The following is a 15,239-nucleotide window of genomic DNA, read 5'->3' as shown; positions in this document are numbered from 1 at the left end:
CCCGGTACGATATCTCAATCCAACTTTGAAAAGCATTTGATTCCATTTTTCCAGTAAATCAAACCTCTGAAACGCTCTGAGCTTTTTATTCTCTCATATCCAATGTTCTACTTTGCTCCCAGCTAAGTGATTAAATTAAGGACAGATCGGTTAGACGCAGAGAAGCTGTGGTCACTGTGCAACAAGAGGAATCCACAGCCATTAGGCCTTCTTAATGAAAGTGAGCTGTTGTGGTCTTCGTCACAATCCCCCCCCTAACCAAAGTCTGGACCCGGGTCCACCGTGCCGCTCCCCTGCTTCCTATAAAGACCCTCGCTGCCTTTGCACTCGCTTACATTTCTTCTTTACCCTGAATAGAGGAAAGACGAAGGACGACTCACTGCACCTCACTGTGAGTCCATCAGACTGTTTTCATGTGGTAGGGTCACAGGACGCAGTGAAAGATCTGTAGCCTGAGAAGCTTTGTTTCTTCCTTCATAATAAATGAAATGATGTCTAATAGTTTTGTCCTCAGTGTAAAACGGATTTTTAAAGAATGTGCTGTGTTGATATTTTGACGGTTGCTGAGTTAATAACTTGTTTAATAGCTCTTCTACCCGGCTTACGTTCGGGGGCGTAGGCGTCCTTTACTTGTGCTCTGTTGCCGTGACAGCGTAACACCTTAAGCAGGCCCTCAGTGATCCTGGCGGCCCGAGCTGCTCCGGGTCTCCCCGCCCCACAGAGAGGTGCTGCACTGTGGGAACATGGAGCTGCCAGGAGTGTCGTAATATGAAAGGTCTCTGTAGACCCTCCATGGATGAGAAACTACCTTCACAGGGTCTCTCCTCTCTCTCTCTCTCTTTCTCTCTTTCTCTCTCTCGCTCGCTGACTCCCTCCTCTTATCTGTGAGGCAGCGCTCGTCAGCAGTGTGAGAACGATTACATCACAGTTCTGGCGGTTTCTTAGCCCCTGGCCCCTGTGTTTCTCGGTCACTCTGTGGGAACCCTGATTTTGGAAGGCAGCCTCTGTTCCCATCACCAGTCTGGTTGGAAAATAGACTTCTGGTCGCGTACCAGGCACCCAAACCAAACCGGTTCTAGCTTGCTGCTTCTCACGGGTTCCGGGGGAAGGGAGGTCAGCGGCTGCAGAAGAGGCCTTAATGGGTTTCGTATGCAGGTACCGCAGAGGCGACACGGGATACTGTGTTCATGAGAAACGAGAGGGCTTTAACGTTCCCTTTTTCCAAAACATTCTTCCTCTTCTTCTTCTCTTTCTCTTCCTCCCTCTCTCTTCCTGCCCACCACATCTCTCTCTCTCTCCTTCGCAGCTCCACTAAGAAAGGCTTGAATCAGTTGTGCGATGGTGCTGTGATGAAGAAAAAGGAAAATCTCTGAGTTTGATGAGAATAAATGAGGGATTTGACAGTTTTTCTGGTTTCTTTTCATATTTTTTTTCTCCAGTTTGCTTATTCTGTGCCAATCCTGATTCCATTTCCCTTTTTAATAGTCCTTCCACTTAAAAAGCCATTTGCCCCGGCGTCTTCTAAGCCCATTCATCACGGCTTTGACTTCAATTACATCCAGACAAGCAAACGCTGCCCCTCTTCCTGGAGAGTAACAATGTTCGGAAGAAGAGCAGAGCAGAGCGGGAAGAGGACGGCCATGACGAAGGCCGGGCCAGATGAGCGCTCCTCTGCTCCCCACATGTGGAGCAGCCAGTCGCTCTCAGAGTGTGTGAAGACAGCTGGAAAATTCCCCTGAGCCCGGCCTAATTGAAAGCTTATCATCTTCTCTTTGTGCTTCCTGAGCTGTGGGGGATTAGCGACGCACAGAACGTCTCAGCGATGAGGCCTCGAGGAAACGCCGGCCAATGTTTGAGACGGCGCAGATCTGTCATACGCTCGCACTCTGAAGTGGAGCTCAGACTGTGTGGGTGAGGGTGCTGCAGGATCTGTCAGCAGGGGATTGTGTGTGTGTGTGTGTGTGTGTGTGTGTGTGTGTGTGTGTGTGTGTGTGTGTGTGTGTGTGTGTGTGTGTGTGTGTGTGTGTGTGTGTGTGTGTGTGTGTGTGTGTGTGTGTGTGTGTGTGTGTGTGTGTGTGTGTGTGTGTGAGAGAGAGAGACTTGTTTTCTGTGTACGTCTGCCCCTCTTGTTTGTGTGTGGAAATGCTTTGAGCGAGTTAATTGAATGCAGCGTGTATCAAGGCTGCGTGTGTGTGTGTGTGTGTGCGTGTGTGCGTCCTGGGGCTTTGTTGTTCTGCCAACACGGCCTCCACAGAAGTCCCGACACAGAGACGCACACAGCTCCGGCTATACAGAAGGAAAGAAAGGAGAGAATAGACGAGAGGCACAAAAGATAAAAGAGCGCAGATACACAGGGACGCACAGACGCAGATAAATAAGAAGAGAAGACTCTGAGTGAGTAAAAGCTCTTTCATGGCGTCTCAACAGGTGGCATCATTTTAGGAGTGAGGGATTGTGGGTATTGTATTTCAGGTTAACCACATGAGTCATCTGAAATCAGACCACCCCGCAAGGTAGCATCTGAAGTGTTTCATCTTGTGGCTTGGCCTCAAATGGGCCAAACAGATCAGATCAGCGCTGCAGAAATGAACAACCACACCGCCGTCCCACATTCCAAACTTCTGCTGGGTTGTGTTTTTGTAACGAGTGACGACTCGCCGGACTCACACACACCAACGTGGATGCTGCCAGGACACTGTTGGATTCGTCAGGTGCGCTTTGTTTACACGCCGGCTGCCACCGTGTTGACAGTTGTAGCATGAGACCTGCGGCTAATTGGTTCTGCTAATAGGTGTGTGTGTGTGTGTGTAGGGGGGGCAGCTTGATTACCAGAGGAGGCCAATCTGAATAAACCACCGGTTATCTCTAAGAGCTTGAAGACGACTCAGGTGGCAATGTTGGTGTTTTGTGGGGTAAATAAGAATGGGAGAGAGAATGAGACGTTGTAGAAATGAGGTCATGTGATCCTGATGTCATTAGTGAGCGAAGGTGTGTGTGTGTGTGTGTGTGTGTGTGAGAGAGATCAAATTCATCTCATGTGTGTTTTCCGTCACCTGAAACTCTAGAAACATTCTGTATCATGACATCATCCTCCTGAGTGTGTGAAGCTAAAGTCACTTTGTATAAAATAGAGGAAAGCTGTGAACACAACATTGAGACAGGTGTTTTTTTTAATTAAAATGATTAAAAACTACATTATCCGCACACTTTACAAGCACTTAATATGGAAGCTTTAAGGATATTGCATACATAGATGAGATTCTTAAATTAACATCAGTTTTCGATGTACATGCTTTGAGCATTAAGAAAAACAAGGAGAGCAGGAAGAAGAAGAAGAAGAAGAAGAAGGGACATTATCTTGTACCAAAACAAAAGAAAACAAAAGCATTGTGCTCTTAAATCCAACATACAATCAAACACAGGTCAGTTGTACAGTTTGGCTTCCTAGTCTTGCATAAAGAATGATATGAGACCAATCAACACATCAGTCGTTCAGCGCACATCTTTCCTGTCCTTTCTATCGGAACAACATCTCAGGCAGTTGTGAAGATCTTTGGCTTTTTGTTGAAGAAAGCACACGTGTTGGAGCACAGTGTGGCTTCTCTAGCTGCATGATAGAAACATCCGGTACTCCGACCTCAGAGAGTCCTGAGGAGAGGAGCTTTGCCTCTCAAACAAAGGGAACATGGAAATAAGGCAGAAGGTCTGCATGTGGGGTCTACTACACTAAAGACGTTGCATAACTTCTTCTCGCTGAGCAGGAAATTGCCTGTTTTGTCCCATCAGCACTCACTACCTTCAGATTAAGAGTCACTTGTGTAGCAGGTAATTACCCGTCAGATTCAGTGCTACCTCCTCCCTCTGGTGACAGTCGACATGCGATACCTGCACAAGTGGCTTAGTGTGGATCAAACCAAGACGATGTGTGTATTCGTGCTCTGCCGTGTTGGAGCTGTGAGCTCCTGTGAGCCGCTGGCACTGCTGATCACTAAATTACATCAGGACAGATAGAATCAGCACCATAAAGACTTCAAAGGACTCCCTGCTTAGACAGAACAAAGGGACTTGAGCACAACAAGGGAGGTTCTTTTTTTTCTTTTTTTTTTTTTGCACAACTGCCCTTGGTGTTTGTAAGAAGATACCACTCTGACCCCACCTTCTCCTTCATCCACACTCTGGTCTTCCTCCAGGGATGGAGGGATCATGTGTGTAACTGCAGGGGAAAGACCCTGGGGACAATGGGAATGTGCACACTCACACCCAAGGTGCAGGAATGTGTGTGTGTGTGTAATCATTATGAAAGGTAAAATCACTGATTAAGTGGCGACGGGTTTGTGTTTTAAGGACAAGGACACTTTAGTGAGTTGTGCAGGAATCTTTCATGTTTGGTTGTTGCCGTTTGTTAAGGCAGGATGGCAGATATTTGTAAAAACATAAATGAAAGTCTAAACATAGTGCAAAAATGAAGAGAATGGCTTGTGTAGCTAAGAAAGGCATGGGGGGGGGGGGGGGGGGATTGTTCAAAAGCATAAGGACCTAAATATACCATATGTCTGGAGGAACCGCTGGGGTTAGGTTCATAAGGAATAAAAGTTTTTAGTGCATCAAAGCTACATTGGAAGACAAAATAATTACATTAAAGGTTTTTGGTTTTTATAATTTAGGAGAAATATATTACACAAATTCCAAATTTATACTTAACAACAAAACACGGTTATATATAGATATATATCTATATATATATAGATATATATAGATATAAAGAGAAACAGAGAGAAATGCCTTAGGATTCGGGTGTATATGTGGACATTTCCTCAGAATTTGGCTCAAATAAATATTAAAAGTAAACCATGTCATCCAGTTCCAAACAAATACTACAACAGGATGGTTTTCGGAACATGACTGGTGTAAGAATGGAAAGAGCAAAGAAGAGACACAGCAGGAGTTCAATGTTCCTGCAGAAAATCCAATCAACACGTACCCTCTGCTTTAGTCTGGTACATTCCTCAGAGCATCAGCCCTTTGTGCCGTTTGACACGCGATACGCTGACGACACCGTCTTTAACGTGAGTCCTGACAGAGACGCCGCTCGGCTCTTAAAGGTGCCACCGTGGTGTTGAGACATCCGCTGCACACCGTAGCGCCCGAGGCTAACGTGTCCTTTGGGATAATAAATTAGGCAATAAGGTACAGAAGCTGCGTGCGTCGGATCAAATCGCCCCTAGATGTTTGTTTGAGGATCTTGGCAATGTTTTCACAACACAGTAAATTAGCAATATTAAAAATTCCACAAAATGAAAGCACGAGGGGTTCGACGGCTACAGCAGTGCAGCCATTAGCCTTGGGAGAGACGAAGGCTTCACACAACCAGTCTGACTGCTCCTCTTCTCCCCCCCTCCCTCCCTCCCTCCCTCCCCCCCCTCCGCCGCCATGTGAGTTCAAAGAGTCCAAACCGCCTGCGCCATGATTGTGTGCGGGGCTCTTTCTGTTCATCGGCCGCACAGATCAATCGTACCCAGTCGCTCCTCCCGCTCCTCCCTGGTCTTGGATCCGTTTGCGTAGCTGTTGGTATCAGAGGCAGCATCCTGATACTTTACTGTGGCTTCTCTGGGGTTCTGTCCTGGATTCTATTTACACTAGGAGCTAAACATCATTTCAACATATTTGGCTTTGATAGTCTTTTAAGAGTACGTGTCAGCACAGTGCAGGAGTCCTCTCCTTATGACTTACAAAACCCCATGGAAGTCTTGGAGACGGTGGTTAAAACGCAGAAAGTCTTAAAGCGAGTGCTGGAGAAAAAAAAAGAAAAACAAAGACAAACATGCAGCATTTCTCTTTTTGTTTTTTGGTATTTTTTTTTGTGTTGTTCAGCCTTTTGTTCATCATCCTCTTTACGTTTCCTCTCTCACGTCTCCTGCAGCCCCCCACGTGTTCGTCAGTCAGTAAGGCCTCCAGACGGACTCGTCCAGGCGTCCCGAGGCGCTCATGGCCGTGGGGGAGTTGCTGTGGCTGCCGTCGGCCTCCACGCCCTCGTTCTGGGCGTTCAGGCCCGGGTTCATCAGGCTGTTGGTTCCGCCGGCGCCGGCGGCTCCCGAGCAGGACAGCAGACGGGTGGGGGAGCGCTCGCCCCCGGTGTTCCCTGGCGCCACCATGGAGAACTGGTAGGATCCGGAGCCTGTTCCATAATACAGGTAGGAGTTGGACTGGAAGTTCTGGGACTGGTTGTTTGTGTAGGGCGGGGGCAGGTAGGTGTGGTACCGGGAGGAGGCCGACATGCTCAAGCCACTGATGCCGGTGCTGGAAGTATTGGCGGAATAAGTGAAGGCACCGGGGTAGTGCATGCGGGGGTCTGAGAAGCGAGGGTCGGTCAGTGGCGACAGAGACGGGAAGGTGGTCCTCTGGGGGAAGAGGTCTGTCGTTCCTGTTAGGACACAAAAGCACAAACAAAGAGTTGGAATCTTTCGAGACAGACCGCAAAACAAACATCCAGCCTGAATGAAAACTCCTGTCAGGAATACAAAACAACGCTTTCAAAGATTCCTCATTTCCTATTATTCTAAAAAGTGACCACATCTCCAGACAGCAGATCCTCCACAGGGCTCACATTACTTGCGATATTGTCCATGGAAACGTTTGCGCAAAGTAATGAACTGGGACATTTTTAGTTGAATAACAGTCATGAAGCAGTGACAGCACACACACATCCCACAGCCACATGCACAAGGCTGGAGTCATGAAAAAGCAGCCTGACCACAGCCCTCCTACTCCTGCTTCAAAAGCAGACTAACGTACAGTATTCTGTCTTTTTCAGAGTCATGAAAAGAGGCATTGTCAGCGCTGAGGGGCGCTTTGAATAAATACAGACAGCTTGTTGCTCTATTGTGCAACTTGTCGTAAATCATACGGGGCGACGGGCAGGAAACGAGAAAGCAAACTGTCACAATCGGAGACAGACGGAGAGCCGACGAGACAAAGAAATGAAAGCGAGAGAGAGAGAGAGAGAGAGATGGAGGGAAAGTGAGAGAAATGTAATCTAAGGTATAGAACAGAGTGCAGGACTGGTCCGAGTCAACCTGTGTAGGAGTCGCAGAACAGAACCAAACCAGCGGTCAGGACTTTAACTCCACTGCACGTGTTCTAATGTATTCAGCCAGACAGACAGACGGAAAGGAAACCCGGGTCTTGCTCGAGGGCTTGGCTCGGCGGCCTGCTTCTCTGACGCTCCGGACCTCCACTGTCATCGACTCTCTTCCTTAAGTAAAACAACAAACCGGCCCGCTCGGTGTATTTTTGGCCGATCATTCATTCTGAGCTTTGGACAGGAACTGTGCTGGAGTGTTGCCGCCTCGCTGAGTGCTGCCTGCTGCCACCTGCTGCAGTCTGTTCAGCCCCGGCCGGTGCAGTGACAGTTTGGCTCCATGCACATGTAGAGTGTGTCTGAGATATCACATGGAGCAGTAGGAAGAGTGTGTAGATCCTATTTATACTATTCTAATGTATGAATAACAGGCTATTGTCCTTTAAGTCTTCTCTCTCACGTCTTCTCCCACATGTAGAGTGTGTGTGGCGGAGATGCTGCAGGTTGTGTGTTTGGCAAAAGTTTGTCGTACCCGATGACCGATGTGCCACTCTGGCTTCTCAACCGGACACATTGATCTCAGTGATCACATTGATCAATTGACGCTCTGGTCACTTCTTATGCACAATCAATGTAATGTACATACTCAATGGCACTCCTATACTTTATATGCAAAGTAGTAAATTGTCAATCTTCTCCATCTTTCCTCTCTCTGGACCTGCTGCCCTTATTTGTGATTCTTTTTAATAACTTCATATTGTTTGATGGCGACTCTTGTCTCTGTTTCTCTCCATGTCAGCGTTCAGAATGAGCCGGTGTTTTACTGTGCGTCTGATAGATAGAAACTCTTTGACTCTGACCTCAATCGACGGTCGTTTGTTAGTCTGCATGTGGCTTTCATGGGTCCAGCATGCCCACATGACTGAAAGTGTAAAATGGGGATTTGGATGGCAGAGCAACAGAGAAAAGAGAGCTTGTATTTGTGAAGTAGCAAGCGCTTGCACGCCACAGCCCTGAGGGGGGAGAATGCCAAACTTGCGTGCCACAGTCTTGTTGAAATGTCTTTTTCCTACGTCTAAAGAACCGGGTCCATTTTCAGCTACAAAAAAAAAAAATCAGCAATTTCCATTCACCCGCTTTCCTCCATTGCTTTTTCTTCTTCTTTCTTCTTTCAAAAACACATTTCTGCAGTTGAATTTCCTCTTCTTCTTTGAGATGAGGGAGTTTGGTGGTGCTGGGAGGCGGTGGTGGGGGGGCTGTTTCTTTTTCCAGAGTCTACCAGGCACCACAGTCAGGCTCCATATCTGATTTCACGCAAGGAAAATCCAAGCCTTCAGCTGCTGTTGATTCGGGCGAAGTGGAGTCGGCCCACTAATTCCTACCGGACTCCCAAAAAGCCTTTGCTCTCTCTCTCTCTCTCTCTCTCTCTTTCTCTCCCTCATTCTGCTAAATATAGTCTTGAGGGTGAGGTGGTGGTGGTGGTGGGGGGGGGGACTTGATGGCTCTGGCGGCAGCAGCCCACCCTGTGTATGATCTCCCTTTAATTGGAGTTGGTGGAAACGTGTTGGCTAAACTGCGGTGGGGACAGACTCCTGCGCTCTGTCAGGGCAAACTGGAGTGGACACTTATCACAACACCTTAATGGGCTTGTGCAGTCTCACCCCCTTGGCTGTGAGCCAGGGGGAGCCTGTTACCGTCCTAACCCCTCTGTAGTCCAGTAGCTCCCTCTGGAGGAGAGGGCTACACAGACGGCTCTGTGGCTCAGGAGCAGAGCTCTGCACTCTGCCTTCTCTCTCTTTAACCGTGTTGCATACCTTCCTGCATCCCCACCCTCCCCCACCCAGTGTAAGTACAGGCTTGGATGTTGTGGCTGTGGTAGCAGCGGTGTATCTTTGGCACAGAGGGTCTTCCTAACTGGGCCTAGTAGTAGCTGCCTGTAACCTCTGCGGCCCAAACCACACATGATCTCTATTAGGCTCATCTGAAATGTGTTGAGTAAATTGCAGGGACAGGAGAGGGGATGAACCCCAGAGGGCTCGCTGGCACAGCCTGCCGTCTGTGATGTTCCCCCGTCTATGGAGCGGGTAGCCGGGGATCGGGGCTTTTATATAGAACATAGTGTTCCAGTGCACCGCTTCCCTCCCTCGCTGTTGAAGCCGGGCGCCACGCATTTCTTTAATTCTATCACACGGAGGGGTGGAGTCCTCCTCCCTGCCTCCCTGCCTCCCTGCCTCCCTCAGGAGTCCACTAGTCCACAGTCAAGCGTGTAACCCAGATATGACCGGAGGTTTTCCTCATTTGTTTACGAGAGAAACTGATTTTGGTTGTTAACATAAGGGCAAGATTGAGGCAGTCATGCCTGCGTGTGTGATTGTGCATAAGTGTGTGTGTGTCTGCGTATGGTGGCTGGCGATGGGAATATGCAAATCCAGGCGCTCACCTGTGAAATGTTTGCTCAGGCTTGATGCAAACTGTGACGGCCAGCGCCCATGGAATGGTGTCTCAGGCAAATCAGCGGAGGGAAAGGAAAATGAACTAAAAAAAAAAGAAGCAACCTCTGGCTCATCCAGCCGTGCCACAGACTCTGATGCTCCGGCGCTCATCATCGGCGCTGCACCTCGCTGTGCAGCTCATCAACACCTGTATCCAAACTAGCTCACCTGCTTTCTTTCTAATATGCTGTAATATTTTGGAAGTATTCACCACAAATGTAGCCAGATTATTACTTTCAATTCCCTCCATGATCTTCATTCCTGTCAGTCTTTGTTAATAAAAGGGCAGCAAGGTGCAAAATAATGCACCGGGGCAGTAAAGCAGCATAACGAGCCACAGAACCAGAGACTCAAATGATCTCCAGGTGTTTGTTTACGCTCCTCGTCTTTGGGGCCGGAGCGTCGTGTCTGATGCAAATGTTAATCACCTCTCTCTCTGTGGCAGCGGGGCCGTCCACCCCGAAGCCTCATCATGTTAGACACTTCATCATGTGAGGGCAGAGGACTTTGCATGGCCCTCACATGTGACATGCAGGGCCAGGGGAAGCTTGTGATTCTGAAAAACTCCAGATTTTCCTAATGCATCAACCAAAAAGGTGACGCGATTAATCTGCCTATTCCTTCACTAAATCATTGAGGGAGACTTCTAACCTCTTAAACTACACACACACTCACAGAGGTGTGTCTGTAGCATTGTGATTTATTCCTCTGTGTTCCATCTCTGTCTCAGTCTCTCCTCTGTCAGGATGGATTGGAATTTCCAGTTCAGGCGGTACATCTCAAACATATGCTTCTCATGCCCGTCGCTGTCAATCACATTCTTCACACCCCAGTGAATGTTGTTCTGCATTCAATCTCTGGCCTCACACTGCCTCACACAAGCAGCTCCATATGGAGTAAGAGTGTAATTCCATTTCCTCCATCTCTCTGCCCGAGAAGTGAGAGAAGTATCAGAGTCGCCATGTGTGCCAGAAGTTTGCTTCTCTGATAAATCACAAAAGAGACGACAACCAAATCAATAAGACCTTATATTCTTCCTTGTGTGTGTGTGTGTGTGTGTGTGTGTGTGTGTGTCTGAGTGTGTGTCCTCATCCCAGTGTGAGTGGATGACTCAGCATGTCTGGTGTGGTGGTTTCTGGGAAGGGGATGGTTTGGAGACTGAGGGGGCTGTTAGCAGCAAAAGTCCAAACCGGCAAGAAACAAATGGAAGAAAGAGCCAGTGGGAGGGAAGGAGGAAGGCGGCAGGGTGGTGGCTTTGGAGGAATGTTCTGGGATGTAGCCGGGCCCTACGGGCAAAATGAGATACACTCCAAAGTCGTCACAGTGAAGGCCACGCCCGCTGCTGTGCCCGCCTTTCCAGCTCCTCCACTTCATTCGTCTTTCACTCTGTCTACTACTTGAATTGAATTGAATTAGCTGACGGTTGTCGCCGTCGGCTGTCGTGGTTGACTCCCGTGGTCGCCCTGCGTTTCCGTCCTGTTAACATGATTTACGGTTGGAAAGGTGTGAAGGTACTTGGCAGACCCAAGCACCGCAATTACCTGCTCTGTATTTTACAAGTGAGTTTCCTCTAACTGACAATTACGACGTGACATCGCCTCTCACACTGCTCGCCGCTGTTGTGTTTGTCGGCCACGAAAGAAAAAACACCCTCGGAAAAAACAACACACAAACACAAATGCCCAGACGTGCACACACACACACAGGCTAATTTTGGGTCAGCTGGGGACAGTTGTGCTGGTGTTTACATCCTGCTGTGGCGAGCTCTGCGTGCCAAGTGAACCGCCGAGGCTTGGAGCTTGAACCGGACCTGAGGTTTGAAACCCACGAGCGCCCCGACCCGACACAGACTCCAGTGTCCCGAAAGTCCCGTGTGTGGACCGACACCTGAATGTGAGGCTCTGAACCCGGCCCAAACCCCACGAGAACGTTCTGGTCCCGTCAAGGTCGGACAGCCCTGGCCAGGCTCTACCCGGGATGCATTTACAGACAGACGTGCGTGGGAGGACGTGGGCGTGTCTTACCTGGCCACGGTCTCAGGTCTTCCTCCACCTTGCATGTCTTCAGAGTCGGGCTGTCCATCTGCTCCGGCCACAGGGCTGCTGCAAGGAAGAGACGGACACCAGGATGTCAACACCAGGACGGACTGAGGTGTGTGTGTGTGTGCGTGTGCGTGTGCGTGTGTGTGTGTGTGTGTGTGTGTGTGTGTGCGTGTGCGTGTGTGTGTGTGTGTCACAGCCTCTGCCTCTGCCTCTGCCATAGAAATCTTAGAAAAAAGCCTCCTGACAGGCCAAACTGTGTTGACATGTGGTGGTTTAGAGATGTGTCTTCCTGTCACAGGTTGGCTTCTGCTGACTGAGCAGCGAACACTGGGAAGAGGTGGGGGTGGGGAGGGAGGGAGGGAGAGGGGGGGGGGCGCTCTTTTCGCACTGGGGTGAGACTGGGCTTGGAAAAACATGCTTGATGGGAGCAGGGGAGATATTTTTGGGCCTTTGGGTCCAGACTCGGAGGGGGCAGCGCAGACCTGTGAAGTACAAGAGCCTTGGTTGAGCGTCCAGCCAGGGCTGTCAGGGAGCGGAGGAGAGCAGAGCAACTGCTGGCCCAACGCGTGGGACCCTGCTTCACACTCAACGGCCACACACCACAGGAGGGCTGACAATTTGACATGCAAATAGTGGTTGTTTGCTCTTGGTCTGAGACGGTGTAGTTGTTACAAGACAAGTTGCACGCACGGCTGTGGCCGCCGGCAGCTTCAGCTCAGCGAGCCTCGCCTGCCGTTTCCACTCGCTAACGCTGGCCCCCGCTTTGAGATCAGGGCTTAAATGTCAGTTTTAATGTGAGGGAGTCTGAACCATGTGACTCTGAGATGCTGCGATACAGTAAACTCCAAACCTCCCGTTCTGTAATTAGAGCCCAGATGGATGCCAGCAGGAGAGAGGAGGCCGCTGCACCCAGAGCCCCACCAGGCCTCCGCGTGTGTAAAACCTCTGCTTCCCCTGCAGCTCCTCCACTTCCTCAGTAAAGACCCAAATCAGCACTCAGTCACTGAGAGGTCCTGCACTCTGCCTCACAATGGCAAATTCTTACACATAAATGGTCTTATTCAGCCGGCGAGCAGAGCAGCTGCTGCGATCCGCTCAAGAAAATAAACATTTCCTTCAAATATTTTGATTGGCCGGCAGACAACGTCAATAGCAGAGGCACAGATTACCCCTGTTAATAAGAGGGCCGGCCCCCTGGGCGGAGCCCGGTGCAGCGGCGAGGCCGAGATGGGACGAGGCAGCGGCGGCGTCACTAATAATCAGGCCGGGGCGGCGCCAGTGTAGCCGAGAGGACACAAATAAACACAGCAACTGCTTTTAAAGTGCGTGTCGAGATGAAAGGGAGGCGGCCAAACGACCCTTTGAGCCAAAATGGCGTCCGTCCTCGTGACTGCGGACGTCGCAGCGCCTCAGAGCCATGTTCAGCGCGCCGGCCCGTAATGAAGCGTGTCTTTGAGACACAGTGAATGCCGGCCCTTGTGCTGGCTTCCTGTTTCGCTCGGGCCTTAGGCGTCGCAATGGGGAGAGAATGTTAGAGAGCGAGTTTGAGAGAAAGACAGACGCCAGCGAGGGATGGAGGGAAAAAGAGCGAGCGTGTTAGAGGAGGGAGGAACACGGCCTTGGCTCAGCTATGTGGGACATTTGATATGTCTTTTGAGCCCTCACTTATAACGTGAGCAAAAACAAACACATGGGCTGAAAAATCCTCTGTTCTCTCTGAGAGCCCGGGTCCTGCCGCCCTTCCCCTCTCCACAGACTCAATAGAGACTGTTCATGGCACACATGGACTTTCTGTAATTGCTGAAATGTAAAACTCTGCCCCGCTCTGATGTGAAATTATAACTTACACAAACAGTGGAGTCTGGTAAAGAAGTCAGAGCTCTCACTTCTGCTTCTCTGGCCCTTTCTCACTGAAGAGGCTTCAAAAGAGTGAGAGTTTCTTTCTGTTGTTAAATAGCAGAAACATTTTCACTTTGAATTATTCATCTTAGGGTCACAGAGAGAGACTTTAACCACAAGTGAAGCTTTCAGGCACCATAACAAATAAACCTCACGGAGGCCATTGACATATTATGTAAATAGCAGAGTGCAGAAGTAAAACAGAGTGTGTGAAGCGCCGGTCCAGGTTCCTGCTCGTGTTGGTTGTATTGGCCTCAGAGGACCTGCTTCCTGTTTGGCTTTGGCACAAATCAGCACGAAGCCAAGCTGCAGTGACGGCTGCTCTCCCAGGTTCACACCACAGCGACCCGACGGCGCTCATTTCCTGTCCCGCTCCCGCTTTTAATTGGCTGATCGTGTCATCCCGGACGTGTGAATCGGTGGGAGCGGTCGGGCGGCGGCGGTAGCGGAGCGCCGCCTCTAACCTGGGGGGCCGAGCGGCTTGTTTATGCGGAGTAAACAGTGTGGTTACTGTGGACGAGGAGGGAGAGGCGGCGCTGGATCGGGCGTGCTCCTCCATCAAACGGTACTTTCACAAATTAAGTCCAGTCCAAAGGCCACAGAGGGCCAGAATACAGCTGGTACTGGGACGGAGTAGAGACGGAGTAGATGGGAAGCAGTTCAAGGAGGAAACCAGAGGGCAGAAACGTTTGGGCAATTATCACGACAAGAAAACGTTTGTCAGCCTCGTGTGCAAGATAAATGTTTACAGCGCGTTTGGATTATGAAGCGTGGGGGATATCTGCTATGGATCACACATACACACACACACACACACACACACACACACACACGCACACACGCACGCGCACACACGGACGCGCAGGCAGGCCTTTTCTCTTGGAGCGCCATCAAAGCGACAGGCACTTGACGAGATGGCGGAACGTTATGCTGATACTCATCTGTAGCGAGGAACACACAGGTGTTGGAACAAATCACATGTGAAGTGATACGACCTCTCTCAGTGCCAGACTCTCTCTGGATAATTAAATTGCTGCCGTATTTCTTTTTCCCCCCTCTCTCGCTGTTAAAACACATTCCAGTTAAAGGAGCTGCTTTCGTCTTGGCTGTCAGACGTCGTGCCAGGGGCGAGTTCGAGTGTGTGTGCGTGTATGTGTGTGTGTCTGTCTGCATTTAAACACACTGCAAGTTTCCCCCCTCTACTCTGCAGATCTACTTCTCTTCTCCTCTGTCTTATCAGCGGTGGGATGTTAGGGGTTAAAGCGTAAACAGGTCTGTGTATTAGCGGCAGAGCGACGTCGCCACCCACAGTCCCGTCTCATGTACACATGTAGCTCACTTGAGGTTTAGAAACCAGAATAACAATTTAACAATTTACTACTTGATTGTCTGAGTGTCAGATTTGCTTGACTGCACTAGAAGAACCACGCGCACACACACACACACACACACACACACACACACACACACACACACACACACACACGCTGCCTCCCTCCGCCCCTGCTCAGAATCATTCCACATGTCTAGCAGGCTTACCTGTGGCCACAGAAGAACAAAAACAAGCGGCGAGCGCAGCGTCTGCCAGCGAGCAGGAATCCTGTCACTGCATGCAGAATAATGAGCTCTTAATTACCCCGTCTGTCTGGGGCACCAGCGCAGGACTTGCAACACCAGCATGGAGGTGTGTGTGTCTGTGTGTGTGTATATGTTTGTGTTTTCAATGTG

General features: G+C 49.7%; 1 protein-coding gene across 3 annotated transcripts in view; it reads right to left on the bottom strand.

The window, feature by feature from the left end:
* Window positions 1-3,574: 3,574 nt before the first annotated feature.
* Window positions 3,575-15,239, bottom strand: part of runx3 (RUNX family transcription factor 3) — a 47,307-nt gene continuing 35,642 nt past the window's right edge. For all 3 annotated transcript variants that reach the window (XM_076161775.1, XM_076161774.1, XM_076161776.1), the window contains exons 7-8: window positions 11,595-11,672; window positions 3,575-6,421 (exon numbers count right to left, since the gene is read on the bottom strand). In XM_076161775.1, coding sequence (XP_076017890.1) covers window positions 5,940-6,421; window positions 11,595-11,672 — 560 coding nt within the window. In that variant the 3' untranslated portion in view covers window positions 3,575-5,939. The remainder of the gene's footprint in view (window positions 6,422-11,594; window positions 11,673-15,239) is intronic.

Source organism: Genypterus blacodes, unplaced genomic scaffold, assembly GCF_046128005.1.
Source record: "Genypterus blacodes isolate CSIRO-AG114 ecotype Tasmania unplaced genomic scaffold, CSIRO-AGI_Gbla_v1 ptg000112l_1, whole genome shotgun sequence".
NCBI classification, from domain to species: Eukaryota; Metazoa; Chordata; class Actinopteri; order Ophidiiformes; family Ophidiidae; genus Genypterus; species Genypterus blacodes.
The sequence above is the reverse complement of the archived record's forward strand: the minus strand, read 5'-3'. Positions and strand labels throughout refer to the sequence as shown.